General features: G+C 39.5%; 3 protein-coding genes across 12 annotated transcripts; 1 reads left to right on the forward strand and 2 right to left on the reverse strand.

The window, feature by feature from the left end:
• The first annotated feature begins 90 nt into the window (after positions 1-90).
• LOC136443687 (threonylcarbamoyladenosine tRNA methylthiotransferase-like) lies at positions 91-26745 on the forward strand. Of its 4 annotated transcripts, XM_066441013.1 has the most exons (17): positions 91-206; positions 572-707; positions 2380-2554; positions 3049-3161; positions 4427-4536; positions 5019-5090; positions 5482-5530; positions 5784-5904; positions 18422-18525; positions 19192-19358; positions 19607-19752; positions 20115-20175; positions 20640-20759; positions 21476-21538; positions 23157-23240; positions 25158-25328; positions 26026-26745. In XM_066441013.1, the coding sequence occupies exons 3-17, from the start codon at positions 2388-2390 to the stop codon at positions 26200-26202; spliced, it is 1725 nt and encodes a 574-aa protein (XP_066297110.1). In that variant the 5' UTR covers positions 91-206; positions 572-707; positions 2380-2387; the 3' UTR covers positions 26203-26745. The 4 variants fall into 4 exon arrangements, with proteins under 4 accessions (XP_066297110.1, XP_066297108.1, XP_066297109.1 ...); XM_066441011.1 differs by lacking the exon at positions 91-206 and having other exon boundaries at positions 584-707; XM_066441012.1 differs by lacking the exons at positions 91-206; positions 572-707 and adding an exon at positions 1544-1869.
• LOC136443688 (microfibril-associated glycoprotein 4-like) lies at positions 4632-9044 on the reverse strand. 5 transcript variants are annotated; one of them, XM_066441016.1, is made up of 3 exons: positions 8846-9042; positions 8282-8384; positions 4632-7601 (listed from the first exon to the last, which is right to left on the reverse strand). In XM_066441016.1, exons 1-3 carry the CDS (start codon positions 8846-8848, stop codon positions 6856-6858), a joined length of 852 nt encoding a protein of 283 aa, XP_066297113.1. In that variant the 5' UTR covers positions 8849-9042; the 3' UTR covers positions 4632-6855. The 5 variants fall into 5 exon arrangements, with proteins under 5 accessions (XP_066297113.1, XP_066297114.1, XP_066297111.1 ...); XM_066441017.1 differs by having other exon boundaries at positions 8858-9041; XM_066441014.1 differs by lacking the exon at positions 8282-8384 and having other exon boundaries at positions 8846-9044.
• Positions 9412-13273, reverse strand: LOC136443689 (fibrinogen C domain-containing protein 1-like). 3 transcript variants are annotated; one of them, XM_066441020.1, is made up of 3 exons: positions 13080-13272; positions 12251-12338; positions 9412-10658 (listed from the first exon to the last, which is right to left on the reverse strand). In XM_066441020.1, exons 1-3 carry the CDS (start codon positions 13080-13082, stop codon positions 9904-9906), a joined length of 846 nt encoding a protein of 281 aa, XP_066297117.1. In that variant the 5' UTR covers positions 13083-13272; the 3' UTR covers positions 9412-9903. The 3 variants fall into 3 exon arrangements, with proteins under 3 accessions (XP_066297117.1, XP_066297118.1, XP_066297119.1); XM_066441021.1 differs by having other exon boundaries at positions 13092-13270; XM_066441022.1 differs by lacking the exon at positions 12251-12338 and having other exon boundaries at positions 13092-13273.
• Positions 26746-27866: the final 1121 nt, after the last annotated feature.

Consider the following 27866-nt stretch of genomic DNA (forward strand, 5'->3'; position numbering starts at 1 on the left):
TATGAGTAGAAACACCTGCACATTATCAATAAAGAATCACATAAATATTATTTTACCTCATTTATTCAATGATTGTAGGGCAATAGCTTATCCTAGAGGTTCATAAAACGGCTGAAATTACGCCTCTGCCGTCCGCAGCGAACTTGCCTGGAGACCTGCTACCCCACAGCTCAGTTACTGTTTCGTCTTTCTCCTGCAATTCGGCGGTACGAACTTTGTCCTTATTTCCAGTCGCAATATATCTAAACATCCATTACTAGCTCGAAACGCTAAAAGTTGGTTAACTTCGTGCGTATACATAGACACTAGTTATAGAAGACGCTAAAACGAAGAGAATTTACCTACCTCAGAACTTTATCGCGTCAAACGGCTCCTGTTTTTGGACATTATTACAACTAAGAAACTAAAATGTGGGCTTTTTCTTTGATAACAATAACACGTTGGAGAAAGATGACGGTTGATTTACCGCCACAATTGACCAGAGAAAGGAATACACCATGACGTATGTAAAATGTAAGATGCTTGTAATATCGATACATAATACAGTACTAGTTTTCAAGTCTCTTTTCAGCTATCGAGACGGGGGTTCCAGATACCACCGCCGGCGCATGGAATACTTGGAGAGCTGAGCGAGCCATGCGCGGTACTCGCAGCGGCAGGCAGTCCGCATGGCGTGGTCGGGGGCACACGTCGTAGTACAAGTACAGGTCTATATCTCTGTGAATCGTACAAATTATGTTCAAATTGTATATTACAATGATATGATTATTTTCAGTGCACACGGATGTGCAGAAAGGGAAACGAAGATGTAACAAAACATGCAACTATCTTTCATGCGCTATGATTGGCTAATCCATATACCCGACCTATATAATCTATAAGAAGCGACAGATTCATCCGCATAGCCTGGTAACCTGGCGATAGGTACGATCGGTATAAAGGAAAGAGACCGAGGGGAGGGGTGACGGGAGTGATACTAGTAATACGAGTAATACGAAGTACAGGCCAACACCTAACCAACCAACCAACCAACCAACCAACCAACCAACCAACCAACCAACCACCCTTCATTACAGAAGTTTATTGCAAGTTCATGCCCGTGGGCTAATTGCAAATACATGATAAAAACATAGGAAAAACATACATGCGTCAGTAAACTGTGTCTGACTTTGCTGTAACAATAGGTTACTGGTACTATATACAATTGTTGGCTATATCTAAATTAGCTGAAGCAGAGGAAATGGGTACGAATGACATCCGCGCGACTCCAGGCACTACCCCATAGCTTCGTTTGGATGAGTCAATCATTGCACAGAAAGAATAGGTAAGTAGTTAAAAGTTAACTATTTTTCATGGAGATAACAAGTGGTTCATTCTCTGCCTACTTTTCTCTGCCAGCTATGACACAACACAGCAGCGACATCTTGCGACATATAATAGTACTGGTGCATCAAATTTGCAGATGTAACAGTTAGTAGTAGTAAGTGTAACGTTAGATGTAGTAGTAGATATCTGTGTTTCAAAGTGAAGTCTTCCTGAACACCATTCTTAGGCTCCGAGTTAGTTTCACAAGGCAGTATTTTACGTCAATCACTAGGTCCAAACGCAAATTGAGTTCATTTTGACGCCCCAGGAGTGAAAGTATTAGGATCTGGTGGATAGAAACTGTGGTGTGAGATATTCACCTTTACCCTCTGACCTGTTTGACCCAAGCATGGATATGGCGACGAAACGTGGAATTTCGTCAGTTTAGGCAAAAAACGCTGATAATTCTGGCCAGTTTGCGCCTATAAGGCAATATATCGGGCCAAAGTTTCAACTGTAGACACTTCTTAACACACTGCTTCTACTCCTGATTACCCAATCAAGGTGAGATTTTTTAGATATTTGGTCTTTTTGTCCAACTTAGTCGCGAGATTTTTATAACGTAAAGTAAAGCCATGTGTGCAAAGGCTAGCCGTGGCGACTCAAGATAGGACGTGTTTGAGGAGAGCCACACCTCAAGCATGTTAAAGAACCCACCACACTTATCAAAAAGAGCAGGGTTCCATTCTGGTGTGAATGGATCAAATAAATCTGTCCGGATATGCGGATAACAAGGCGGTTTACTAGGTATGCAATACAAACAAAGAAACGCACAGGTTTTTTTAAGGAACCTGAATGCTACTAAAAAGTCTGGAATCCAACGAAATTATGTTTAGATTATTAGCATTCGGTTTAGACCATGCTTAGCCTTTGGGCCCAGAAAGGGTAGCCTGGGCCTGATCTGAGGTAGCCCACCCCACTAGCCTAGCCCTGGGTTAGCCCACCTTAGTTTCCGGAAAAGCCCCCAAAGTCATCACAGCTACAGGTATGACACAATGTTAATGTTTACTGTAGGTTCCAAGATGTCCGCCTGTGGTGACCTCCTTGAAGACATAGAGGACATGGTGACCTCAACTGACCTCACTCCTGAGGAGCGTTTTGGGTCCAGGAAGAACGTCATTCCTCGTGTAAGGAAGAAACAGAAGGAACCAGAAACGTCAGACAATCAGAACAACGCACAGTGTGACAGGTATGGTATTAGCAAATCATATTACAATTGTATATACAGAAAGTCATCATCATCATCATCATCATCATCATGGGATACCCCCATATGGCCCCATCAGGAGCTAAGTGCTAGTACTAGTAGGGGGGAGATGAGGCCTGGGCTAGGGTGGGCTAAAGACTCAAGGATGGGAGTCGTTACAACCGTGCCAGGCAGGGCATTCCACTAGGAATGGTGCGGTGGTGAAAATGAGGTGTTGCTTGCTTGGGGAATTTGAATATGTACAGTTCCAATATGTAAATATCTAGCATGAACTGCAAAAATTCTAAACAAACATATCCTCTATTCCTCTGTAAATGTGACATCTTTAACCTTCTCCCTGCTGCCTAACTCTGTAACCAATAGGGAAATTGGTGCCAAACTCCTACTTAAAGAGTGCTAAAGGTTAATAAGCAGGAGGTCCATTCTTTCTGCAAAAAAAGATTATACCAAACTGACTTGTTGTTGATTTTCCCCAGTGTTATCCCAGGAACCCAGAGCATCTATGTGAAGACCTGGGGCTGCTCACATAACAACTCTGATGGGGAGTACATGGCAGGGCAGCTGGCAGCTTACGGCTACAGAATCACAGGTGAGGGGTTATACTTTTATTAGGAAAGGTATGGAGTTGTTCTCCTCCTCTGTGAAATTCGTCTATATGTGCACGCCTCGAGTAGTGTACAGGTAAACTTGAAGCAAGTGATCAAGGAAAATTGTTGTACATGGATATTTATCATTTATTATTACTGACATATAATCAAAATCATTAGATAATCATATTTTCTAAAGACATTACCCTCCCCCCAAGAAACAAACATGAACACAAAAAAGGGTTATGTCTATAAACTTTTGCTCCATACCGTCAAGAACAAAGTTTTTGTGAGACGCTCGGATTTCGAGTTCCCGCGGTAGAGCCCACAATATTGAACAGAGCTCGAATATTAAAATAGCACAGCGTTTCAGCCCGCACATACGACGAAATTACCGATTACATGTTGACAATAGAAACGGCGCTTTACCTCTAAATTGGGAAAATCTTATGGTTATTTTAAAATACAAACCTTCCTAAAATATAGATAGAATTCTATGTCTATTGTTGCCGAAAATATGATATTGTCCACGCGTTCATGGCATCATTTTAAAGATCGTAATCTGCACTATGCAATTTTCTGCTAGTTTTACTGTCACCACGCGTGATGGTGCCGCCGCCATGTTTCGATGGCAAAACATGCTGTTGTTTACCGCTCGTTTTGTGCCGTTCTTAGATTTTGCGGCCTCAAAACACATACTAGTATCACAAGGGAAGTTAAGTTATAATTGTTGTTTTTACGTGTAATATATCTTCTGTGAACGAGTTATTCTTCCGTATTGTAAAATGTCAGTGTTGCGTCTTTTTCCCCCCAATAATAACGTTAACTTTGTAATGTCATAGCGAGATGGACCAATACATTACGATTTCCGCCAGGATTTCACAAAGGCCGGGTCATAGCGGTGGGGAAATCAACGCCGCTAGGCCGAAAAATAGCGAATTACTAGCAAAAATACCGGGGAGATATGGGCAGAAAAACCTAGACTTTCGATTTTAGAGGGATTCCTGCTTAGCAAAATCCCAATTTTTCAAAAAATAATAACCGTCTAAAATAAGAAAGTACCGGGCGGATTTTGAGGCGAAAAAAAATAAACGTACCGGTACGTTTATTTGAGAGGTGAGAGTACCTGACTTCAGTTGGGGAGGTAAAAGGTGGTGGAAGGAGAGGGCTGTCCGCCTTCCAATACTGTGCCACAGACACAGTGGTTAACAACACACTGCCCCTATATATGGCCTTAAAAAAGACTACCTTTACCTTTACCTTTTAGATACCCCCAGTGCTGCAGACCTGTGGTTGTTGAACAGCTGTACAGTAAAGAACCCTGCTGAGGACCACTTCAGGAACACCATCACACGAGCACAGAAGGACGACAAGAAGGTATAAATCTTACAAGTTGTCAAAATCTCTAATTTAAGAGTATCCTATGGGTTCTTCAGAAATATATTGGAAACATCAAACACAAGTAGTACTAGTAGAATGATTACATAGCTTTTATTACATTTCTATGTAGTCGTACATAGTCTACATGTATGTGGACAGGTGGTCAATATAGACAGGATTTTTAATGCTTGTGTCAATGGAAGAAATTATCGTAAGGACCATCAAAATGTGGTGACATTGGCCAAGTGGTCCTTATAACCTGTATGTAGTGGGGGTGATCTTATGCTGGTTTAAATATAATTAAATTTATGTAAACTAAATGATTAAGAAAAAGTTTGAAAGGAGTTCATTTTACCTTGACATTTAAACACAAAAAATCTTTTATGCTCTAGAGCTATTTTATATTGTATAGCAAATGTTGAATCAGATTTTTTGACACATTGTTGTAACATTCATGGCATTTATATGTATCCCTGTAGGTTGTAGTGGCAGGATGTGTCCCCCAGGGACAACCAAGATCAAAATACCTGAAAGGACTCAGTGTCATCGGGGTAAGTACAGAGAACATTTTGTTTCACAGTATGATAAATGCTTACATTTATTAGATATGTAACAATCTACTTCTGAAGGAGTCCACCTTCAAGTCTTTCAGTCAGTCTTTAACCAAGGGAAACACAAGTCCGCCACTAGTTCAAGGTCCTTTCTATATACACTCATAATTGATGTATTTAGTCTTGTAGATATTGGCAACAGCTATATACAATATCTATACTCAGTTTGTCTTAAGAAATCAAAGTCCTTACCTTATTCTTAAACTTTTGTGGACCATCTTAGCATATCTGCATAATCCTTGTGATTATTCCATCCATTCTTAAGTGCTCATTTACCAGACTGGAAGTAAAGATTGTAACTTTCCTTATACACATATGTTGTTTCTTACAGGTCCAACAGATAGACAGGGTGGTAGAAGTGGTGGAAGAGACCTTAAAAGGTGATGTTATTGAATATCATTTAAATCATCCGAGATTTTAGATTTGTTGATCTAGAAATATTGTATGATTCAAGCTTAACCTTCAGCAAACTGAAGTAGCCGTTTGGCTACCGATTCTCTCTTGGTTAAGGGGTTAGGCAGCAGGGAGAAGGTTAATGTAGAACTGAATTCTTCTCACAGCTTAGATGTAAGTGCTTTTTGCTCAAGACTCTGAAATCTCTGAAATGTTTTTTCACAATTCTTTCATGATCAGGACACAGTGTGAGGCTGTTTGGACAGAAGAAGGATCATGGGAAGAAACTGGGCGGGGCCAAACTGGACCTGCCCAAGATTAGGAAAAACCCTCTTATAGAGATCATTGCTATAAACACAGGGTAAGTCAATTAATCAATCTTTAATTTGTAAAATCAACTTGGCTTTAAAGACACAACTGAATAGCGTTAGATTTCTTACATGTCTTAAGAAGTACAATTTTAAGAGCATGTAAACATTACTGTCCATTAGATAAAATTTACATCAAAATTTTTAGATTTAAGAACTTGACTGTATACTTAAAAGTTTCCTTTAGACAAAAGACAAAAATCGTACATGGGCCTTAAACCAGGCTTTGTAAGTCTCTCAAATTAAAGCTCTCATAATGAAGGAGTCTATATTGAGTTTTCCTGTCCCTCAGATTGTACTCAGGCTTTTCTTTAGGTGGGACGAAGTTCTGAGTCAGCATGTTTAGGCCTAGGAGTGTAGCAAAAACCTGCCAACCCGAGCCCTTTTTTTTGTGTCGACTGCCAGCAAAGGACATAAAATCTTCGATCTGACATCTGGATGATGAAAACGTTGTAGATACACTTACCGATATTCTCTCCTCATTCCTGTTGCAATATAAAAAGTGATATAAACAGACCCACCAAACCTCGGTCCCCTTTATGTTGACACCCTGTATAACTGTTACTGTATTTGTTGAATCACTTCGACCAAAATATAGGGAAAAAAAGAGAGTCCCTGCCTACCAACTCTAATTTTTTCAGGACTGTAGTCGGAAACACAACATTAATTTTCCTACTAGTAGGCCCTAGTACATTGAAATGTACTAGGAATGCTTAATAATATGTTTTTGGCTTGATAAATGCTTTATTTGTTGCTAAATCCCCAATAAGAGAAAATCATGATCATTTTGCCCATGAGGACATTTAGATAAGAGAGCACACCAAATAATGTATACATTTAGTGTCCATTTACATACAGTTTGATACACTATTTCAGAAGTTTCACTTTCAGCAATAACCAACAGTTATGACTGTGTGTAGAGTGCACCAGACCAGACCGTTCAGTCACAGTTTGCGGGTAAAGTTTAGAGGTCGAACCATCATCTTGGTGGCCTTGAGTGAGTAGTAAAGACCTTTCCATTGATACCAGAAAACACCCCACCCTGTGTCAGTACCATGGTAGTCCTCTGGATGGTAGTAGGCACCATTCAGGGCAGAGTGAGCACAAGAAGTATACCACCAGCCACCTGCAATCCGCCGAGCACAGTGATCAATACTGTCAAAATCATTGTCCACATCTCTAGCACTGAATTTCATACCATTATGGTAAATGATAGCATCTCCAGCATTCCCACTGTACCCCCCAATGTTCAGAGTATAATCTGTACTCTCATCCCCTAGGCTAAAGGTATCATACTTAGCATAAGCCGTGTTTCCTTCCCAATCTTCCAACTCCACATACAGTTCATAATCATTCTGGGTTATCAGGTTGTGTATCTTATCCAGTCCAAGCCAGTGTTCCCCTTCAACCCTCCCAAACCCATTCTTGTAGTCTGCCCAACGTCTGTAAAAATTGACTGTCCCATCGAACCTCCTCTGTATGACAGTCCAGCCACCACCATCTGTAGTCATGTCACAGTAGACGTCAAAGTGGTTGGATGAGGATGTAGGTTTGATGGGGAAAACTCCATCCTGTACTGTGTTGGTCCAGTAGAGCAGAGGGAAGAGACGTGCGCAGTCCTCGAAGTTTGTAGCACCCAACGGCTGGTCTCTTGCTTCAGCATTCAGAGCATCTTCTTGGTTTGGGAGTACTTGTGTGAGGAAAACATAAAAAAATCTAGTTTTTTTTCTAAAAGGTAAAGGTTGTGACGTCCCTTTTTTTGAGGCCGTAGGGGCATGACCTGGCCATGGGTGGAGTGAGGAAAGTTGCATTTGGCCATGTTGATTTGATTATATGGATGACATCCTCTGGGAACCCCTAAACTGATACGACTGTGAAAATAAAAAAAATGTTAAGCAAAAAGCAAAGTTGCCTTCATCTTGAAATTTAAGTGGTCAGGAAGGTTGAACAAATGACAAAACACACAGAGAATGGTATACCAAATAGTCTTCGTGTAGATTCTTCATTTTTGTTCTTTCACATCTTCTTCATTGAGTTTGGAATTGACTTTAATTTCTTCAACATTACTATCCGTTTCCTGAAATATTTTTGTAATACGACATAAATTTGCTTATTTTGCTTTGTACAATTTACAGTATTGTTAAAAACATTTTTTTTGGAAATGGGCAAAAATTGATGCGTCAGTGACCTCACGATCATGTGTCCAATAACATAGTCACTTACCCATTCAATACCAAAATTTTAATGGAAACAAATTTTATAGATGAATGCATCGATTTATTAGCAGCTGTCCTTTACATGCCCGCTGTACAAACCTGTAACTCTTTAAACATTGAAAAATATCACAAGGTAGATGAAAATTCAGCATACGATATGTGTCTACATCATTAGGTGTTTGGACCTCCACTTCTGCCACTGTCCCCACTTGTAAGCAGGCTATGATGCATGTAGTCAACAGTAGGAGCATGGTCACCTAGAAATAAGGAACAAGAATGGACCCAAAGGATCATAATCTCTGTGAATGCGACTGGTAAATTTATGCAACTGACACAGGTGTGCTTTCATTTTTGCCTTGAAGAATCTTGTTCATCAAAAAGTTTGTATCAACTTTGTTGCTGCTATACATGTATAGGAGATACAATTGATGTCCCTATAAAGGTACAATGTACATGTACATGCAACTCAACTGGCAGCAGCCTCACAGTTGAGCTGCTGGTTCCAATTAGTTACAATCTCGGTTGGGGCAACACCCATCTTTCAAAAGGGTCCCGTGTTCGACGAGGTGCCTCGAGCACGTCAAAGGAAAAGGGCTAGCAACCCCTCCCTGTAAAAAGAAATACCCTGCTTCTGAAACAGCAAGGAAACTTGCTGCCCTATGTGCCACTAGGCACTACAAGCTCTGAACGAATATGAGATTTAGATACATGTGCCTACCATTTAACTCACCTTTGGTTTGGCACCTGTAGTTGTTCTGCAAACTGCTGAAAAAAACTATTGTGTTCCCAGTCTGCCTCTGCATGTACAGTGTTCCACCTGGGCAGGTTGTTGCACTTTTATAGCAGAAGCAAACTTGTTTTTCAGCAAGATTTGCTGATAGTTGCAGGTTAGGAGATATAATTGGAAATTTCTGTTGATTTAAGGGACAGTTCATCCGTTGTACTGTGGACTGTACATACATTGTAATCTTTAGATTTGTGCGAGATGCCCTTGTTTATAATTCATGTGACAGGAACATCTGCTTCTTATAATATCAATAAATACAGACTTTTTGGTGATTGGCAAGTTGAATTCTTAGGAAGACTGCAGAAGGGCAGTCAGAAATTTGATGTGTAACATTTTTGCTCTGTACAATGTTAAGTACCATTTGTTTTAGCTTTATACTAGCTCTGTAGCATGGTCAGGAAGAAAAAGAAGCATCAAATTCAAACACGTGAGGTAATTGAATGTCAGTGTACACGGCCTTATAGATACATTCAAATAAGAGAGCCCACACTAGATGCTAGCTTTACATACTACATTTCCTTTTAATATGCTTCTCAAAATTGACCAGTGAAACCAGTGAAAGTTGTTCATGTAGTACAACAGTATAGGACACAATTATGTGATACAGTTTGACACCTCAGTCCCTTTAAACAGTGATTTTCAGCACTTGCTGACCAGTGACAATTGTTCAGGTATATGTAGTGTATCAGGGTATGCCTATAGCTCAACTTGTAGCTCCAATTAGTTGGTAACAGTTCCCGTCTTTCTTGAAGGAACGTAAAATGGAGGTTCTGTGTTCGAAGAGGTGCCTCAAGTACGTTAAAGGGGAGAGGGTTATTAGCAACTCCTCTCTGTAAACACATACCCTGCTACAGAAACAGCAAGAAAACCTGCTGCCCTATGTGCCACTAGGCACTAATACAAGGGATATCTGAACAAACAAAAAAACAAAGGAACTAAATGTAGCTACATGTACAGTGTATTGTATTGTATTGTAACAGACCATTCCATTACAATTTGCGTGCAAAGTTGCGAGGTCGCACCATCATCTTAGTAGCTTTCAGCGAGTAGTGGCGGCCTTTCCAGTGATGCCACTTAACACCTTGCCCTGTCTCCGTACCATGATAGTCCTCCATCCAGAAATAAGGACCGTTAAGGTTAGAGTAAGCACAGTTTCTGTACCACCATCCACCAGAAAGGAATTGGGCACAGTGGTAACTATTGTCAATATCATTGTCCACATCTCTAGCACTGAACTTCATACCGTTATGGTAACTACCCATAGAGTCTCCAGCATCCCCACTGTACCCCCCAATGTTCAGTGTATAACCTGTACTCTCATCTCCAATACTGAATGCATCATATTTAGCGTAGGCCGTATTCCCTTCCCAATCTTCTAACTGGACGTATAGTTCATAGTTGTCCTGTGTTGTCAAGGCGTGCATTTTGTCCAGTCCCAGCCAGTGTTCCCCCTCGACCCTCCCAAACCCATTTTTGTAGTCTGCCCAGTTCCTAACGAAGTTAAGATGTCCGTCAAACCTCCTCTGTATGACAGTCCAGCGCCCACCATTTGTAGTCATGTCACAGTAGACGTCAAAGTGGTCGGATGAAGACTCAGGTTTGATGGGATAGACTCCGTCTTGTACTCCATTGGTCCAGTAGAGCACAGGGAACAAACCTGCACAGTCTGCAAATGTGGTAGCAGCCAGGGGATGGGTGTTACTGGTACCAGCCATGTCCTGGGCATCATCTTGCATTGGGAGAGCTGTAGAGAGCAAAACAGAAGAGTACAAAAAAAGGGATCTCAAACCAGTTTAGCTCACTGAAGAGCTATTCTTCCACTGGTCATAACAGAGAAGACAGACCCTATGTGCAGTATGCATTGAACTGGGGAAATTCCCCTAGCCCTTTTCGACAAGTACGCTGAACAGTGCATATGCAGTGTAATTATCCTAAGGGAACTTTGATGATCAATTTTAAGGTAGGCCTTTTTTTTGTCAATCAAAAGATAATGACAATGTGAGAAAAGGAATGTCTCTTATAAGTACAATCATGTAACTTTGTTAGCTACATACATGTAAAACATTCAAAAACAAGAGTTCTACGACCTCATACCTTCGTCAAATGATTTTGACCTTTATGACTGACGTATTAGGAGTGTTTTTCATCAATCATCAATCATACCAGTTGACCCTCTTCACCCAAATAACATAAGTTGTCCAAACCTCCTTGTTATGACTATGAGCTTAACAAAGAAGGTTATACTAACATTTATCATCAATTATGCAAATAAGCTCCCTCCTTATTAGCATAATTTGATTCCATGGTGTTCACATTCACACAACTTCCTAATGCCACAAGTATGAAATTGCCGTCATTTACTAGTATGGAATTATAGTAGTTTCTCATTGATTATGCTAATTAGGCCAACATTTGCATATTTCCTATCTATCAACATTCCTCTCTTCCTTAGTTACAAATGTCACATATTTGAATAGTCATATCATGGAACACAGCAGATTTTTAAAATTGCCTCATTAATCATGTGAGTTAGAATTTGATTTGCATAATTATCATCCAATCATACAAAGCATCACGTAAGCTATCTACATACCAAAAATCATGACCATCCATCAAGACCATCTCGAGTTATAGTTTTTCTCATTAATTATGTCAATGAGGTTCTCATTTGCAAAGCTGATATCTATTAATATTTCTCTCTTCCTCAGTTACATATGTCACATGTTTGAGAGTCCTATCTTTTGATGGATGTATAAACTTTCCTCATTAATCATGCAAATTAGATACTGATTTGCATAATAAGTATCTAATCATGTACATCAGCACTCAAGCTATGTACTTACAAAAATTTATGACCATCCACCAAGCCCTTCTTGAGTAATTCCCTTTCAAAGTCTGAAGCAAAACCTGCCCCTGCTATAGCCAACCCATACGTCTGCTTGGAGTCTACCTTACCAATGCCAACAGCTGGCTGACAGCCAATTTGTGTAACTGACGTTTCCTGCCTCCAATATGACCCCTCAGGACCCTTGCCCCTATCCATGACGCCTTAAATTGGAATAACACAGCCAACACTACACATACTTCAGCATACAATGTAACACATTTTTACACTTTTCTCGTTAATTATGCAAAACACTTCGCCGAAAATCTAATCATCTTGAGATGTCCCACATACACACCGACACACCAACTACGACAACAAACCATCCAGGCGTTCTCGACTTATTCTGTTCACTAACAGACACACAGACAAGCACCATCGAATAACCTTGTCGACGAAACCATTTCGTCGACGAAGGTAATGAACCATCTTATTCAACAATTTCCCCTTACCATGTCTGTTTACATCATCAAGTACTGCTGCCTCTGTCCCCACTTGTATGAAGACAGTGAATATAGCCAACAGAACGAGCATGGTCACCTAGAAATAAGACGAGAATTTCAACGATTAACGTCTTCTTTTTTGCTTGTTCTTTGGATATAGAGTCATGAACCAACAAATTTTAACCAAATTGGTGCAATTGTTTTCAACTCAATATTGAAATAGTTGGATGGCACACTTTGCCCCTTTACGTAATAAATTCAATTAACATAACTGAATTGTAGAGCCAAGCGGGTAATCACTAAAAATACTTTGCGAACCTTCCAGCCCTCTTCGATACGTGCACACAGGCACACATACAGGCCACATACACTCAAACACAAACAGACACACACATATAATGTACAGGCACACATGCACACACATACACACACACACAGGCACACACACACACATACACATACACAGGATACAAAAACAGTACAATTTTTTATGTCATACCTGGGCCGCTGGGTTCTAAGTTGTATCACACGGGCTTCCATAGAATATTTAGAATGCATTTTGAGTGCGCCGGTTGCGCCACTGTTGAAAATTCGAATGCCGGATTCGGAGGTTGGAATCGATGTTGTTACGATTTCTTTGTTCAAGGACACAAAACTCTCTCAACTTCAGGCGCATTTTGCATTGAAATGTGTGTTTTTTCGGGTTGGTATGACATAAATAACCTACCGTGGTCGGGCCGGTACCTCGGGCGATACGGAATACACCGTGTTGTATTCTATATGTATCAACTACGTTGTACATGTTGTACATTGGTATCACAAGATATTCATACTGTACCATCAGTCCTACCTTTAGTTTGGTACCAGTGTACTGATTCAGCAGACGGGTGGAAAACTTGTTACCAGTCTGCGTCTAAATGTACATTTACTGTCGTATCGTGGCAACTTGTAGTAACACTTTTATATCCGTAACAAACTTGTTTTTCACTTCTGCACAATGTCTACAGGTTTCAAGCTATAATTGGATCTCCTGTGTGTTTAAGGGACCATGTATCCGTTGAACTGTGGACTTGTAAATAGTAGATATAAGGGTGAATGCCCTTGCTTATAGGTCATGTGACAGGAACATCTGCTACTTATGGTAAATGTAGAGTGTTCGGGACTTTGTTGTTTGAACAAGATTTCGGTCTGTTTCTACTTTTTCTGTATTTTGTATGTAAAAATTCATGTTGCTGTATTTCTCAAATGAACGAAAGGTAAAATATCCAACAAGAATTTACCTTTACAAACCATCCGATTTTCTTCCTATATTTACGTGTAGGATTCACAGAGTTTCCACTTTTTAGGGATTTGCTTACAATTTACTTATATTTAATCATCAATTCACCAATTCATTTATTTTAATTTAGGCCATGTTTGATTTGATTATATGGATGACATCTGCACGAGCATCAATGTTTGCCCATTTCCAAAAATAAAAAAAGTGTTTTCTACCATGCTGTAAATCGTGCAACCCAGCTACAAAATGAGCAAATATATGCTGTAAATTGCAAAAAGATATTTCGGAAAACAGATGCTAATGTCGTAGAATGCCAAAGTCAAATTAAAGAAGAAGATGTGAATGAACAAAAATGAAGGCTCCATTAATTGGTATACCATTGTCTGTGTGTTGAGTCATTTGTTCAACCTTGTTGACCACGTAAATTTCATTTCTATTCGCGTGCTCGCATCAGTTTTGGGGTTCCCAGAGGATGTCATCCATATAATCAAATCAACATGGCCACTAGTCAGTTCACATGTGGAAAAACAGAAGCTATCAGGAATCTTCAGAAATGATTGATTTTTGCCTGCAAGTTGGGTATCAGCTGAAAGCTCTCTTCATCATGAACATAATCATGTAAAAATTATTAGTCAGTGATATTCACCGCTTTAGATATGATCAGTTGAAAATGCATGTTTACGATGTAGTCCTAGCTTAGCACAATGCAGCTTCATACTGGCCATATGGGTTAATACCAGTAATTGAGTGGCAATTGCTTTCGCCCGTAGGAGGCTATGACACCTCTAATGAGCTAGACCATTGAACTCAAGCCCGACCACTGAACTGGTAATTTGGTGGAAAAGGTGTGAAAAATGTAAATCGACCAAGGTTGAATGGCCATGTGGGAATGGCCAGGCTCTCTATTGCCAATGCCTGGCTCTCCAGAACTGAACTCACACTTTGCCAGTTGGTGTGAAATACAGTCTAATTAGCAAGTATGATTCAAAGTAGGTCTGTGATCCAATTCAGGTAGTGGCCATTTTCTTTATAAAACAATATGTTCACTTTGTACTGCCTTACTGCCCTTAGAACAGATTTCAGGATTTAAAAAGGTTTGAATTATATCACTTTAAAATTATTACATTTGATGAACAGAACAGGAAAATGATTAGATGGTGCAGTTAAAATTAGCAGGGTGCAGGTAGTTTTATGTTACTTAGTTACATTATAGTAACACGGGATAGATTTATTTACTTTGAAGTATGACAGGAAAAGTACAGTACTGAATTTCAAGTCCTGCTAAAATCACAGAACAGGGGATGTTGATCATGAGAGTGGCAAGTCTGGCGACTAATTAGTCAGGGAGGCTGTAGGTTGAGTATGCGGCGTGAAAAGCTACCGCTTCTGATTTTTGGTCCGAAGCACACCGCGACCCTACTCTTCTCGATATTATTGTGTTTAGTTCATTTAATTGTTACTCTGCTTTTAGAGTATAGATACTGTATAAGTTTAAATGCATTTTTTAACATTTCCTGGCACGACATACACCCAATATATTTTCCACAAGTGAGAGTGATGTGCCTTATTGAAATTGGCAAAACCAACCTCCTTGGCAAAACTAAGAATTTTTAGAAAGCAGGAGACTCTGATATCAAGAAATAAGAAAATACCCGTTCAATTACAGAGGTGTTAAATTTTTCATAACTTTGTAAATCTTCCACTGTTGACTTCTCTCTACTTTGGAATCTTTTAAAATCGAATTCTTTAACCTAAGGTGTTGTTTGAATCAAGGACATTATATAATATTGTCCTTGTTTGAATGGAGCGTTACTAAGCCACTCATGATGTTGTGATACTGATGTTCATTTGCATACAGGAACAATAGCGGTGGAAGTCTGGGCTGCATAACAATGTGAATACATTACGGTTTCTCAAAAATTGGTGGATGTTTGTGGTGGGGATTCCCAATGCGTATTGACGATTTCTAAAACAACTTTGCTAAAAGGTTTAGGAGTAACTTAAGCTACAATACGGGTACAGGGTGTGCGCTGTTCATGGAAAAAAAATATGGTACTTAAATTTACAGACACTGGCGATAAACGGCTCGTTTAAAAGATAATAAACACTGATAAACTTAGAAGAGTATCGAAGCCACCACTCCCGACCAATCTACTATACATATTGTCTATATATATAATAGAATTCTTGATAGTGTCAATATCGATCCATTCGTTCAGCCCTTGAAACAATGCACATAATGACGTAGTTGCAAGGATTCGCCTTTGTATTTGTAAAGTGCAATTTGGTTTACTCAAATTCACCCCATTTTACTCATTTGTCACGAAGACGCAAGTTTTACATTCACCCCTCCATATTGACATGGGAACAATACGAATCTGGTTTACGGCTCTTCACCCAAATTCACCCACATTTCCCACTATATACTCACATTCACTTCTGCTCATGGGGTGAAAAGGTAGTGGCTAGTTTGGTAGTGTCAGTTTGTTTTGGCATCATACACTCGGAAACAACTGACCCACGCCCAAATTTTATTAAAGTGCTACTGCAGTCTTGCCCACATTATCTATCACCAGGTGCTAATATGTTATGGTTATCTCACCTACTTACTCTATTTGCCCGTTTTATATACATTCAAAAATGTAACGCTTTGATCATTGAATAGTTTCAGAATTTAATTAATGAGGTCTCTTTATTTACACTGTCCTCAAACTAATATAGTCCCCCCGGCGGTCCGTGTATTTACCGAAATGCGGGAAATACACGAAATACACGTCCGAAATACACGAAGTACACAGTCATGAAGATGGCTGAAATCTACCAAAATACAGTATGATTTGATGAGTTAACATCACAGGTTGCTATATTCCGGCATAAAATAATGTATCATGGTCCTGGTGACAAGAAAAAGACAGAAAATGCCTCGCGATCCCGGCGCGTGGCCGGCTGCCGCCATCTTTCTTACCATACGCCATGATGTTTGTAGTTTAGTGGTATTTACACAAAAAGAGTATTATGTTGATAAAACGTGGATTCATGATTACAATTCTGCGAAACCATTCTATTCTGAATCGTTGCAGACTACCTCATGTATCATTTTCATCTCGCCTGCTCAATTTGTCCCGCAACAAAAAGTCTTTGTTAAATATTAAACTATTAGGCCGCATGGCCAAGTTTTTGCAAGGACATTTTATCGTGTCCTTGGTTTTTGTAAATCTTTTTGTGCAAAGATGGCCGCTTGTCACATTGCCAGCAAGCAACAACAACAAAACAAACTTGTGTAAATAATGGACCATTGTCATTCAAGCTCTGTCTTAACCATGTTAATTGGTAGGTATCATTATCCGCTCTTTTTGTATGGGTGATCAGTAAGTATTATGCAAATTGTCTACCTGAAGCTTTGTTACATAATGTTACAAATGTTTTTATAAGTGGACAAATCTGCCATTAAGGAAAACCAAGATTAAACCTCCTTGGGAAAACCAAGAAGGTTTTATATATCCTTGGTCAAATAAAGATGTTAATATATTCATGGGCCAAGCAAGCAATTAGAAGGCTTTTGATCGATAAGAGAATTAAAACACCAATCAGGTTAAACATGGTCTAAGGCCTTGCTAACAAACATACAAATCCACAACTCAGGACTCGAAGCATATCTTAAACATTCAGAGAAAGGAGGTTTAATATATTAAGGCCTGTAACCTCCTTGCATTGAGGCTTCTTTAATCTCCCAAATACAAATTATGAAAATTCCCAATGATTTCTTAACATTTTTTTTTTGGCGAGGGCCAAGGGAAGACAATTGGAACTGTTACAGTTGAATTTGATTTGTTTCCTCAAGGTTTCTTCCACCAGTCTCTTTAAAAAAGGTCAAAATTGTTTTACACTGTTACATCTTTACATATTTATCACAGCTTATATGAATACAACCAAGGTCCATTATACTTTTTTCATCTTTGCAGATGTCCAGATGTCCTATGTAGTCAAGCTAATTGACAACATAGCTTATTAGTTTGAAATACTGTAGCACTGTAATCTGGCAAAGTCAAGTCAAGGAGGTTAGATAGAGCAAGGAGCTTCTTGTTCAAATCAGATTGTTCACCTCAGGAGAAAATTGTCAAATAAGTGCTAATTACACTGACTAGCTAGGTGTGATAACTCATTATGCGAGTGTTTTCAACAGTGTGGAAGGACTAATTATCACCCATTTTCATTGGGATAGCCCACTCTTAGCCCCCTGTGGCCCCAGTTTAGCAAAGTCTGGGCAATAGTACAGTCGCCAGGCCGAGTCAATGTAGGTATGGGTTGGGCAACTTTAAAAAGGAATATCTTCATAGCTTTACATCTTATGACCAAATTAAAGGTACCATAACGCAAGGGAAATCATGCTCTTTCAAATGACATGTAAAACTAATCTGTATGTTCAGTAGAAAAAAAGTTGGAAAATTGGATTTCCAAGATGGCCGCCTTCAAATCTGGAAAGTGAACCTCCGGATGTGAACTGAACAGTGTTTATTATATATATGTACATGTACATGAAAGATCCTGCACTATCAGAAAGAAACAATACTGATGAGAAGTGGAAGTGGTCATAGTTGAGCTCCTGGTTCTAATTAGTTGGTAACTGGGAGACTCCAGTTCAATCCTGGGTCAGGACATCTCGGTTGGCGCTGCACCTTTGATTCTGAAGGGATGTAAAATGGGGCTCCCGTGTTCGAGGAGGTGCCTCGAGCACATTTAGAAGGGAAGGGCAAGCAATCCTTTCCTGTAAAAATGTACCCTGCTACTGAAACAGCAAGGAAACTTGCTGCCCTGTAGCTACATGTATGTGCCACTATAGATAGGCACTACAAGATGAAGAACAACTTTAATGTTGACCATTTATCATGTTCTGATTTTAGCTGCCTGAACCAGTGCACCTACTGTAAGACCAAGCATGCCCGCGGGGAGCTGGGCAGTTATCCACCTGACGAGATCGTCTCCAGGGCCAGGCAGTCATTTGAAGGTAAAGAGAGAAGTGTAGATATATCGTAAAGTTCTATTATGAAACCCACAATACACTGTTTTGTCAAGAGTGGTGATTAAAGGTTATTTAGTAGATCAACATTAAGTTGTCTTAAGTACAAATCTGCATTATTTTAATACTGATTTGTGATACCAAGATGTACATGTAAGACTGTATTCGTTATGTTTTGCAAGATTTACACATTTTTCTCTAACCAAAAAATAAATAATCCATTTGTACTGATAAACTGTATCAAAAGGAGAATCATGAACAGAATAGCAAGCACATGTAGAAACACTCAAAAACTCTCCTTACCAGCCTTAAATGATTTTAAAAAATACAACTATCATATATGTCAGGGTAGAAATTGCAATCTGGCAGAATTGTGCAGGCAGAAATCCCTATCAGAGTCTGTAGATTTAGAGATATTCCCTTGAAAGACAGAGAACTTTTTAAACACCAATTCATGTAACTTTAGATCAATGGATTGACTTGAAATTTATGGTTTATAAATTGGGAAACCACCCTAATTCTTAGCATCCTGATTGCTGTCTTTGTCGACAGAGACTTTAATCGAGATCTCTACCGGTAGAATCAGTGATTATGCCAGATTGCAATCTCTACCCAGACATACATGCTACATGTAGTTCCGTTTTCTTCTGGTAGAGGGAGTAGTGGAGATTTGGCTGACCAGTGAAGACACCGGTGCTTATGGGAAGGACATCGGTGTGACGTTACCAGAGCTACTGTGGAGGCTTGTGGAGGTCATACCTGAGGGGTGCATGTTACGTGTGGGCATGACCAACCCACCTTACATACTGGAACATCTAGAGGTGAGTGGCTATATTACCATGCAGAAATTATCAAATACTGTACTGTATAAGCAGTTGCTTTTTTAATCATTTGAAGAAGGGGAATATACATGTACATAAGTATCTATCATTAACTATCATTGAAGGATACATCCTTTCAGTCTAATTCATAGAGAAGTCCTGGTTTCCGTCCTTACAGTTTTTATTCGCTTGTTTTTATTTATTTAAAGGCAATTCAATAATCATCTTTCTCTCTTTGTTTTTATCAGGAGATGGCAAAGATCCTGAGCCATCCCCGTGTGTATGCCTTCCTGCACGTCCCAGTGCAGGCTGCCTCAGACAGTGTCCTCATGGACATGAGGAGGGAGTACTGTCTGGCAGACTTCAAACAAGTCATCAACTTTCTCAAGGAAAGGTACAAGACTTAGTGATCGCAGTGCCGTACATGTCTTTAAAAAAGAACTGTAAAGATCTGAGCTACTTCTTCCTCCAAACGTAGGGCAAGATAGTTACACTGACTCTGCTAGGCTATAAAGCTCTTGGAAAATTACTGGTATATTTATTATGCTCTGATACCTCACTTACACAAAAGTCGCATTATGTTCAAGAATGGAAATTTAATGTAAGAATGCCTATAAAATGTGGGCCTAGCAATGACTACAACAAGTAGTATTTGCAGGAAAATAGTTCTTATGATAGGCTGTTTCTTAGTTCCTGTAACTGTTTTTTTTTCATGCCTGTTAAATCTTTGTTGTTGTTGTTGTTGTTGTTTTTCAGAGTTCCTGCTGTTACCATAGCAACTGACGTCATCTGTGGATTTCCAACAGAAACTGCAGAGGTACATAAGGAATTTGACTTAACACTTAAGATATTACAAGGTCAAGTTAATACTTACTAATAGCCTACGTGTCATCCGATTTACTACCGGGGCTCCCATGCATAGTCGCTCCCTGAAAAAAGTGTTTTAAGGGAGCTACTTTAATATTTTTGCTGTACATTGTATAGGAGTCCCGGTAGTGAATCAGATGGCACCAAGGCTAGTAAATGCTTTTAATTAATGGCTTTAAAATTATATGTAACTCTATCTTACAATGCCGGAAGTGTGCCATTGGTGATTTTGTGGAGTCAAACATTAGTTAAACATCTTGAGAAAAGATTAAAATGAAGACATCTAGATTTTTTGGTGATCCTCTTAGTTCTTTCTAACCTTTTCTTCAACCACTGTAACTCTGAAGTAATACCATGCAAAATCCCTCAAAGTTTGAATTTCAAGGTCACAAATTTTCCCTCTTTTTTTTCCAGGATTTTGAGGAGACCTTGCAGCTGGTTGAGGAGTACAAGTTTCCTAGTTTGTTCATCAACCAGTTCTTCCCCCGACCAGGCACCCCAGCGGCCAAGATGCAGAGGGTCCCCCCTCAGGAGGTGTGTAATACATGTACAAATGTACGCAGGCTTTTTTGTGTTTCTGTGTACTTATTCTGCAGTCGTGGCATTGGTGTGGCGCACTGGTTTGAGCTTTGGAATCAGAACCAATAGGTCCCGGGTTCGATGCCCACCGTGCTCCAAAGTTGTGCCCTTGGGGAAGGCACTTTAAATTTATTACTAGTACACAACCTTCCCTGTCGGTAGAGTGACACCCACCGAGCCTCTTTGGCTTATCTGTCTAAAAGTGTGCCAAAAAACATGCTATAAATTCGGTTGAAGATGTGCCAACATCTACATTCATGTAGAAAATTTGCCACCAAGAACCATACAATTTTTATTTTGCAGTTACTAATGGTTACATGTTCATGTTTACTATATTGTTTCTGTTACTTATGTCTCATGATCAGCTGATTCTCGATTTTTATTACGTTTTGTTATGTTTTGATTATAAGACTTGGACTGTGTTGTTTGAATATGAAATAGATTAAAAAAAGGTAGCTCAGCTACAGTACATGTTTGTTTAGATAAGTTTAACGTTACAATTTGTCTTTGCTTCTATTTTTCATGAGCTTACTGTTATATGAAATGTCTCAAGAATTTCCTCTGCTTACAAAAAGGCCCCAGAGAAAGCTGTGAGATACATGATAAATTTCCTACTGGTAGTATGATGATGTCAAAATCAGTTTATCCATTCTATTCATTTGTTCATGCAGGTCAAAAGGAGAACAAAAGCTATATCAGAGCTGTTTCAGAGCTACAGACCCTATGATCACAAGGTAAGCATGCTCTTTCTCTTTAATTGTATACAGCATATTACAATGTACATCGTAGTTACATGTACAGAATCAATGAATGATAATTCATCTAGACCAACCTTTTTGTCATTCTGTGGTTTAAAGCTTCAGGATTTTATTGAACTCTAGTCTAATTGAATGGTACAGTCAAACCTGCCCAAGGCGACCACCCGGCGGACCGAGCAAAAACGGTCGCGATGGACAGGTGGTCGCCATGAAGAGGATTCCACTCATATGTTTCCAGGTCGAGGTTTAAAAATACAGTACGTAAATGGATGGAAAATTATGTGAATTTAGACAGCATGACCCCCACCAGGTTCACTTCTCATTGACAGAAAGATCCTACAAAAATTACATTTTCCATTATCGTTGTAATAATTGTAATGTTATACCGCTACATCGTGTACAAATTTTCGTCATGATATTTTGACTACAAACGCAGCCGCCTCCCGCATTTACACGTTACATCAAATAGTACACACACACACATGCACATCATCGAAGTTTTAAGGCCTAAGACAAATCCCTAGAAAACACCTGCTGGCCCCAGCCTTTTTTGGGGCGCCGACCGCTGCATAAAGGGGCAAAAAGTTTTCGATCTGACAACTAAAGATGAAAACGGAACGGTGTGATTTCGTCGCGCCGGCGCGGCATTAGCTCTGTGCAACCGCATCGAAAGGTAAGTCAGTGCAGCCAGAACGCACAGCGTTCAATAAAGGTTTGTGAGATTCATGGAAATAAAAAGAAAATAAGAATATTAATTTTCATCAATAACTAGAGTATTCGTAAATGTTCATACACAAAAGCATCGTGTTTTAGAAAGGTCAGCGGTACGCCAAATCTGGGCCGTGCCAAATCCAAGATGGCGTCAGGACCAAGGAACAACATTTCTCGCCCGATGTTTTGCCCGCCACGAAATCATTTTTCGGCGGAATTTAGTAAGACACAGACACATTTTTGTTGAAACTACAAGAAATAGATAGTAATTTCTGTGAAATCTGACTTTTTGGCGCCATGCACTACGTATTCGTTTTGAAAATTGAGTTTAAACCGAACTGAGTTTGCGGTAAACTATAAGATTACGAGAGGCACAACAACATCAAAAAACATTTGTCTTTACAATGTTTATAGGGGAACGTTTTATCAAAACACTTCATGGAGGAATCGATGCTATAACATTGCTATTCCATATATTTTTGTCCTTATTTTTGTCCTTCAAGGTCTTGAAAACATTTTCGTGAAATCCGACAGCAAAATGATCCGACGTCACCACACGCTTGAAAATTAGGCGGCCGCCATGGGCAGGGATTGTGCTCTGTGTGGTCCCAATTCGTGGCGGTCGCGGTCGCGTTGGACAGGTGGTCGCCTTGGGCAGGCAGCTTAATGCTTGTGCCTATGGGCAAAATTTTCGGGACCGAGAAAAAGCGGTCGCCATGGCCAGGTGGTCGCGTTGAAAAGGTGGTCGCCTAGGCAGGTTTGACTGTATCTCTATTCTAATAGCTACATTTAGAATGACAAAAGTAGAGTCTTAACAGGCAGTATATCAACAAATGTAGGGATGTTGACTGTGAATTTTTATTGACAATCATTTTGTTTCTAGGTTGGAGAAATCCAGAATGTTTTAGTGACAGAGGAATCGCACGACAAGAAGTTTTATGTAGCACACAACAAGTTCTATGATCAGGTGAGGAAGCATCAGCAAACAGTCCTGTGTGTCTACTTTTGGTTTTCAAAAGTTTGATCACAATTGGCAAGATTGAATTTGATATCAGGTCTAAGAAAATAAATATTGTGTTTCCGATTTGGTCCCGAAAAAATAGGGTCGGTTGGTAGGTAGGGTATCTCTTTTTTTTGTTTAGATTTCGACCAAAGTAATCCAATCAAATAGAGTTTAACAATGTAAAAATAAGACGCATCATATTTTACAGACATAACGGGGGGCGCCCGAACATCGCACGCGCCCTAACATCGCACGGATTTTTTACTGATCTTATTTTGCATAAGTACGCCGTGTTTGTGTCCAATGACTAAGCTGATAAGGAAGGTAATTAACCCAAGTTCGTGCACATAATTGTCATTTACATTCAAAACATAAGTGTACATATTCATTTCTTGTTTTGTCGAAAAGTAGTATTTTGACAATAATGATGGTAGCGCTAAGTAGAGGGTCACTGCGTAGCTAGACGGCCCGGCACCTAAATATACGACCTGTGCCAAGGAGATACATAAGTCACACAGCTATCATACACATAAGAAAAATAACTTCATAAAACACTAAAAATTTGGGTCTTTAAGTGTTTGTTGAGAAGAAAACCGACCAAAGAAAAACAACGTAAACATTGCTGTCGTCTGACGACGTTGTTTTCCCGCCATTTTTGGGGGCCGCGATGGTGGCGGAACGATTCAACGCACAGTTTTGTTACGCTCTAACATGTGATTGGTACCGTGTATAAAAAGGAAACTGAATACAGAGATGGCAAATATATTTCCCAATAAGTAGACGGAGTATTGTTGATGTAAGCGGTGTCATTTTTTCGTAATGATTTCGTAAGTCGGGCCGCATTCAATATGTACGTCGGCCCGGCGTAGTAGCCTATTTCCCGTGGAAACATGAGCTGGGATGCGCTAGATATAGCCCTTCTCACATGACGTGAGAAGTGCACACAGTCAAAATTTTCCGGTCAAAAGAAAGCTAGAATATAGCAGACTTCAAGCCTTATTTACATTTCCCTAACTTCATCACCAACTTCCGAAGAGAGCAAAATTACCAAAGCGTAATAAGTTAGGCACACTATCTGGCGTAGCACTAAATCAGAAGGTACATTCGTGAAAACGTCTCACAGCGTCTTCCGCATGTAACGCGGAGCAAGAAGGGCCCATGAACAGTATAAATACATTTCTTGTCCAAGTATGGTCTTTAGATGAATGTGTTCAAAATTCATTCATTAAAACATGACCATTCTCTGGCAACCAGCAATGGAGCGCCGTGAGTTCCAGCGCGTAAAAAAACGTCCGATGGTTGGGCACCCCCCGTTACATTGTACAAGCTTAGGACAATTTTCTATTGAAACAGAAATGAGAAGAACATCATACAATTCTTCAACATTTTTATCATTCAGACCGAAATTTTTACGTTCCTTGCAAGCACAAAAAAGGCAAGGGTCAACTGGTCTTTGCTAGGGTCAGTCAGGTAACCGGAAACACATTTTTTTGTTTACTAGGCCTCTTTAGATTTATCCAAAATGAGGTAAACAATATCATATCCTTTAGTCGGAAAAATATCTGTAGCTTTTCTCATGGAAATGATCTATCTTCATGAACTACTCGTAGCTGCTTGTGATAGTTTTAGAATGTACAGTGTTTTTTTTTCAAAAATTTCAAAGCACATTGTAGTTTTTTTATCATGAACATGTTACACTAGTAACTGCTTGTTATAGTTACTAGTAAAAAATACGTACAGTGATTTTAAAGCACAGAGGTTTATTACGCCAAAAATAACATTTAATTTTTTAATTAAGTGATTATTTTTGGCGTATCTTACTACCTGGATGTCTAACTTTCATCAACGAACAGAGGTTTATTGTTTACGATTTTCTCACAGGTTTTGGTGCCCAAAGATGAAAAGTTGCTGGGAAAGATGGTAACCGTGGAGATCACATCAACAGGAAAGCACTACCTCATGGGAAGGCTGCTGTCAGATCAGGTGACCAAGGTTGCCATAGCAACCCCGCTGCCCAAAGGAACTGTGTCAGGTGTACAAGAAAACCTTCAGGTATGACCTTCAAAACTTACTGTGAGCAGAATCGCCCATACCTTTTTTCAGATCATACAACAAATGAACAATACATGATTCAAGCTAGTGGCTAAGTTTGTTTTGTTTTGTTTAAAGGTAATGCAGCCCCAACCGAGATGTATTGCCCAGGTATAGGATTGAACCAGGGTCTCCCAGTTAGCAATTGCAACTAATTGGAATTCAATTTAACCATGCACTCAACTGTGAGGCTGCTACCGGTTGACCTATAGGGACACCCCATATTCCACAGTAGCCTCACGATTTCTACACAATCATGCGAAATACACTCTTCCAAACCTTCAGTTTAGAGCACCAGTCCTTGTATGTGGTCGTTATTATGCGGTTGTGTCACTTGCCTTGCTACAAGGCCACGCTAAATTATCCTACCGCACGGTACCTTATATTGTGCTGATTGCATTCAACAACTCTTGTAGGATTGTATATGTCGCTAACTTATTTATCTTGTGAGTTCTATTTTGATTTACTTTATTTGTTCCTTATATTGTATCAATGTGTATTGATTTTATTATTTCTTGTATTAGTTTGTTATGATTTCGGTACGGCGGCCTTGAAAAAGGTGACCTTTGCCAAGGAACACCTGTTCCGCCATACCTTCCACTTTGTTGGAGAAACATAATAAATAAATAAATGAAATTTTTTCTTTCATGTTCCACAGGAAGCAGACAGCACAACAGTGACAGCACAGACCCCGCTGTCATGGTGCCAGCACCAGCTGTCCAGGGTCGCTCCCGTCAGCATGCCCTTATGGATGCAAGTGGCTGCTTTTGTTTTAGTTCTCGCCGTAGTTTTAGATTTTTGTAGGATTCTTTACAGAGTAAGTACGAAATTCTAAGATCCCTGAATAAGCTTAGCTTCTGTGAACTATCTTCAGTGCACTGTGAACCAATAACACCTAACTTTAGGGCACAGTGAAACCAGTCAGTATTGCCTTGATGAAGATGACAAACTCACAGTCATCGAAACGTCGGCTTGTATAAATACGTGGTTGTAAATAAAGAACTTTGCTATTCATAAATTCTAAGATGTGTTGAAAGAACTGGTGGGTGTAGATGAGTGAATTATGCATACTCTGACCGTGAATGTCATCATGCATAGTGCCTTTTATAGAATGTCAACTTGGTTTAGAGTACTGCAATTATACAGGAATCGGGAGGGAGCTCTTACTACATTGCACTGTGGTTTCAAACAGGACTGCATGCTTTCCACTTCTAAAAGAATGCCAAATGGCATTGCAGGAATATCACGTAGTACATGTATGTTGTATCCTTCTTGAATCATGGCACTGGAGCACAACATGTACCGTTACTGACTCTGAATGTCTCTCTATCTCTCCCACTTCTCAATAAAGGTACACTAGAAATACAACAATGTCAAACCGTTTTGGTTCTGTTATGAATTACCAGCTTCTTCTTCCATAAGAAGTTTTTCCGCAATTGAATCGTGGCCTTTAATTCTAAGCACTTAAACAGTGTGGCTCAGTTTACATTTAACCTCCATTAACATTAATCCGCCATGTTACATAAATCCGCCACTTTGAAAAACAGTGGGTTTCAGAGACCTCTAGTGCAGCACCTCCCAGGTATGCACAGTTTAGATAATAGTTTAGATAGAGTGTATAATTATTCTGGGGGACATTGTGCATGAGATCTGTTTGGACATATCTTTTAAGGGATGCGGAATCATGTACCCTGGTGGAGTTATCTTAGATGTAACATTCCTACGAAATAAGTAATTATTTTTTGTCATGGTGGATCACGTCATGGTTTACCATAGACATAATCAAAAGTGTGCTTGGCTGAATACACCAAACATAGGGAAGCCGCAGTGCACTATCAGCTACCGTGAAAGTATTGCGCTTTATTTTAAGTATCATTCTTCGAGTTTGACTTAAGACTACTTTACAAAATGTAGTATCACAGAGGCTCTTTTTTCAAAACAGCTGTAGCTCAATGCTGTAATTTTGCCTTTATATCCACAAATATTATTTGTCACCTTGGCTTTAGTGAGAGACACATTTTAACTCGAGTCAACTTGAACGGAGATCTATGGTTAAAGTTCAGTTCAGTTTAGTTTACAGAGATGACTTGCAAGTCATTATTGTTACTCACTTTTTGTTATACTTGTTGTGTTTCCACGATAACTGAGATGACAAAACCAATGGCAGATAGTACAAACAATATCATTGTTGGTTCAGCCAGTTTATTCTGAAATTTCAGTACCTTTACATGAACTTCAAACATATCGCCCACAAAATATAACATAATATTATGCATGATGCTCTGTATGTTTAACACACTGGAATAATAACATCTAACACACTGGAGTAATAACATCTTGCGAATGCAATCTAAACTAGAGTTCCACGACCTCATACCTTCACCAAATAATTTTAACCTTTATGACTGACGTATTTAGGAGTGTTTCTCATCAATCATAAATCATACCAGTTGATCGTCTTCACCCAAATAACAGAAGTTGTCCAAAGTATGATCTTAT

Source organism: Branchiostoma lanceolatum, chromosome 10, assembly GCF_035083965.1.
Source record: "Branchiostoma lanceolatum isolate klBraLanc5 chromosome 10, klBraLanc5.hap2, whole genome shotgun sequence".
Lineage (NCBI taxonomy): Eukaryota > Metazoa > Chordata > Leptocardii > Amphioxiformes > Branchiostomatidae > Branchiostoma > Branchiostoma lanceolatum.

Coding starts and splice junctions, on each gene's coding strand:
- LOC136443687 (XM_066441010.1), top strand. CDS start 2,361: ATGTTAATGTTTACTGTAGGTTCCAAGATGTCCGCCTGTGGTGACCTC. Junction 2,555..3,048: donor AACAACGCACAGTGTGACAG/GTATGGTATTAG, acceptor GATTTTCCCCAG/TGTTATCCCAGGAACCCAGA. Junction 5,531..5,783: donor GGTGGAAGAGACCTTAAAAG/GTGATGTTATTG, acceptor TTTCATGATCAG/GACACAGTGTGAGGCTGTTT.
- LOC136443688 (XM_066441016.1), bottom strand. Junction 7,602..8,281: donor TAATGATGTAGACACATATC/GTATGCTGAATT, acceptor TCCTCACACAAG/TACTCCCAAACCAAGAAGAT.
- LOC136443689 (XM_066441020.1), bottom strand. Junction 10,659..12,250: donor TGATGATGTAAACAGACATG/GTAAGGGGAAAT, acceptor TGCTCTCTACAG/CTCTCCCAATGCAAGATGAT.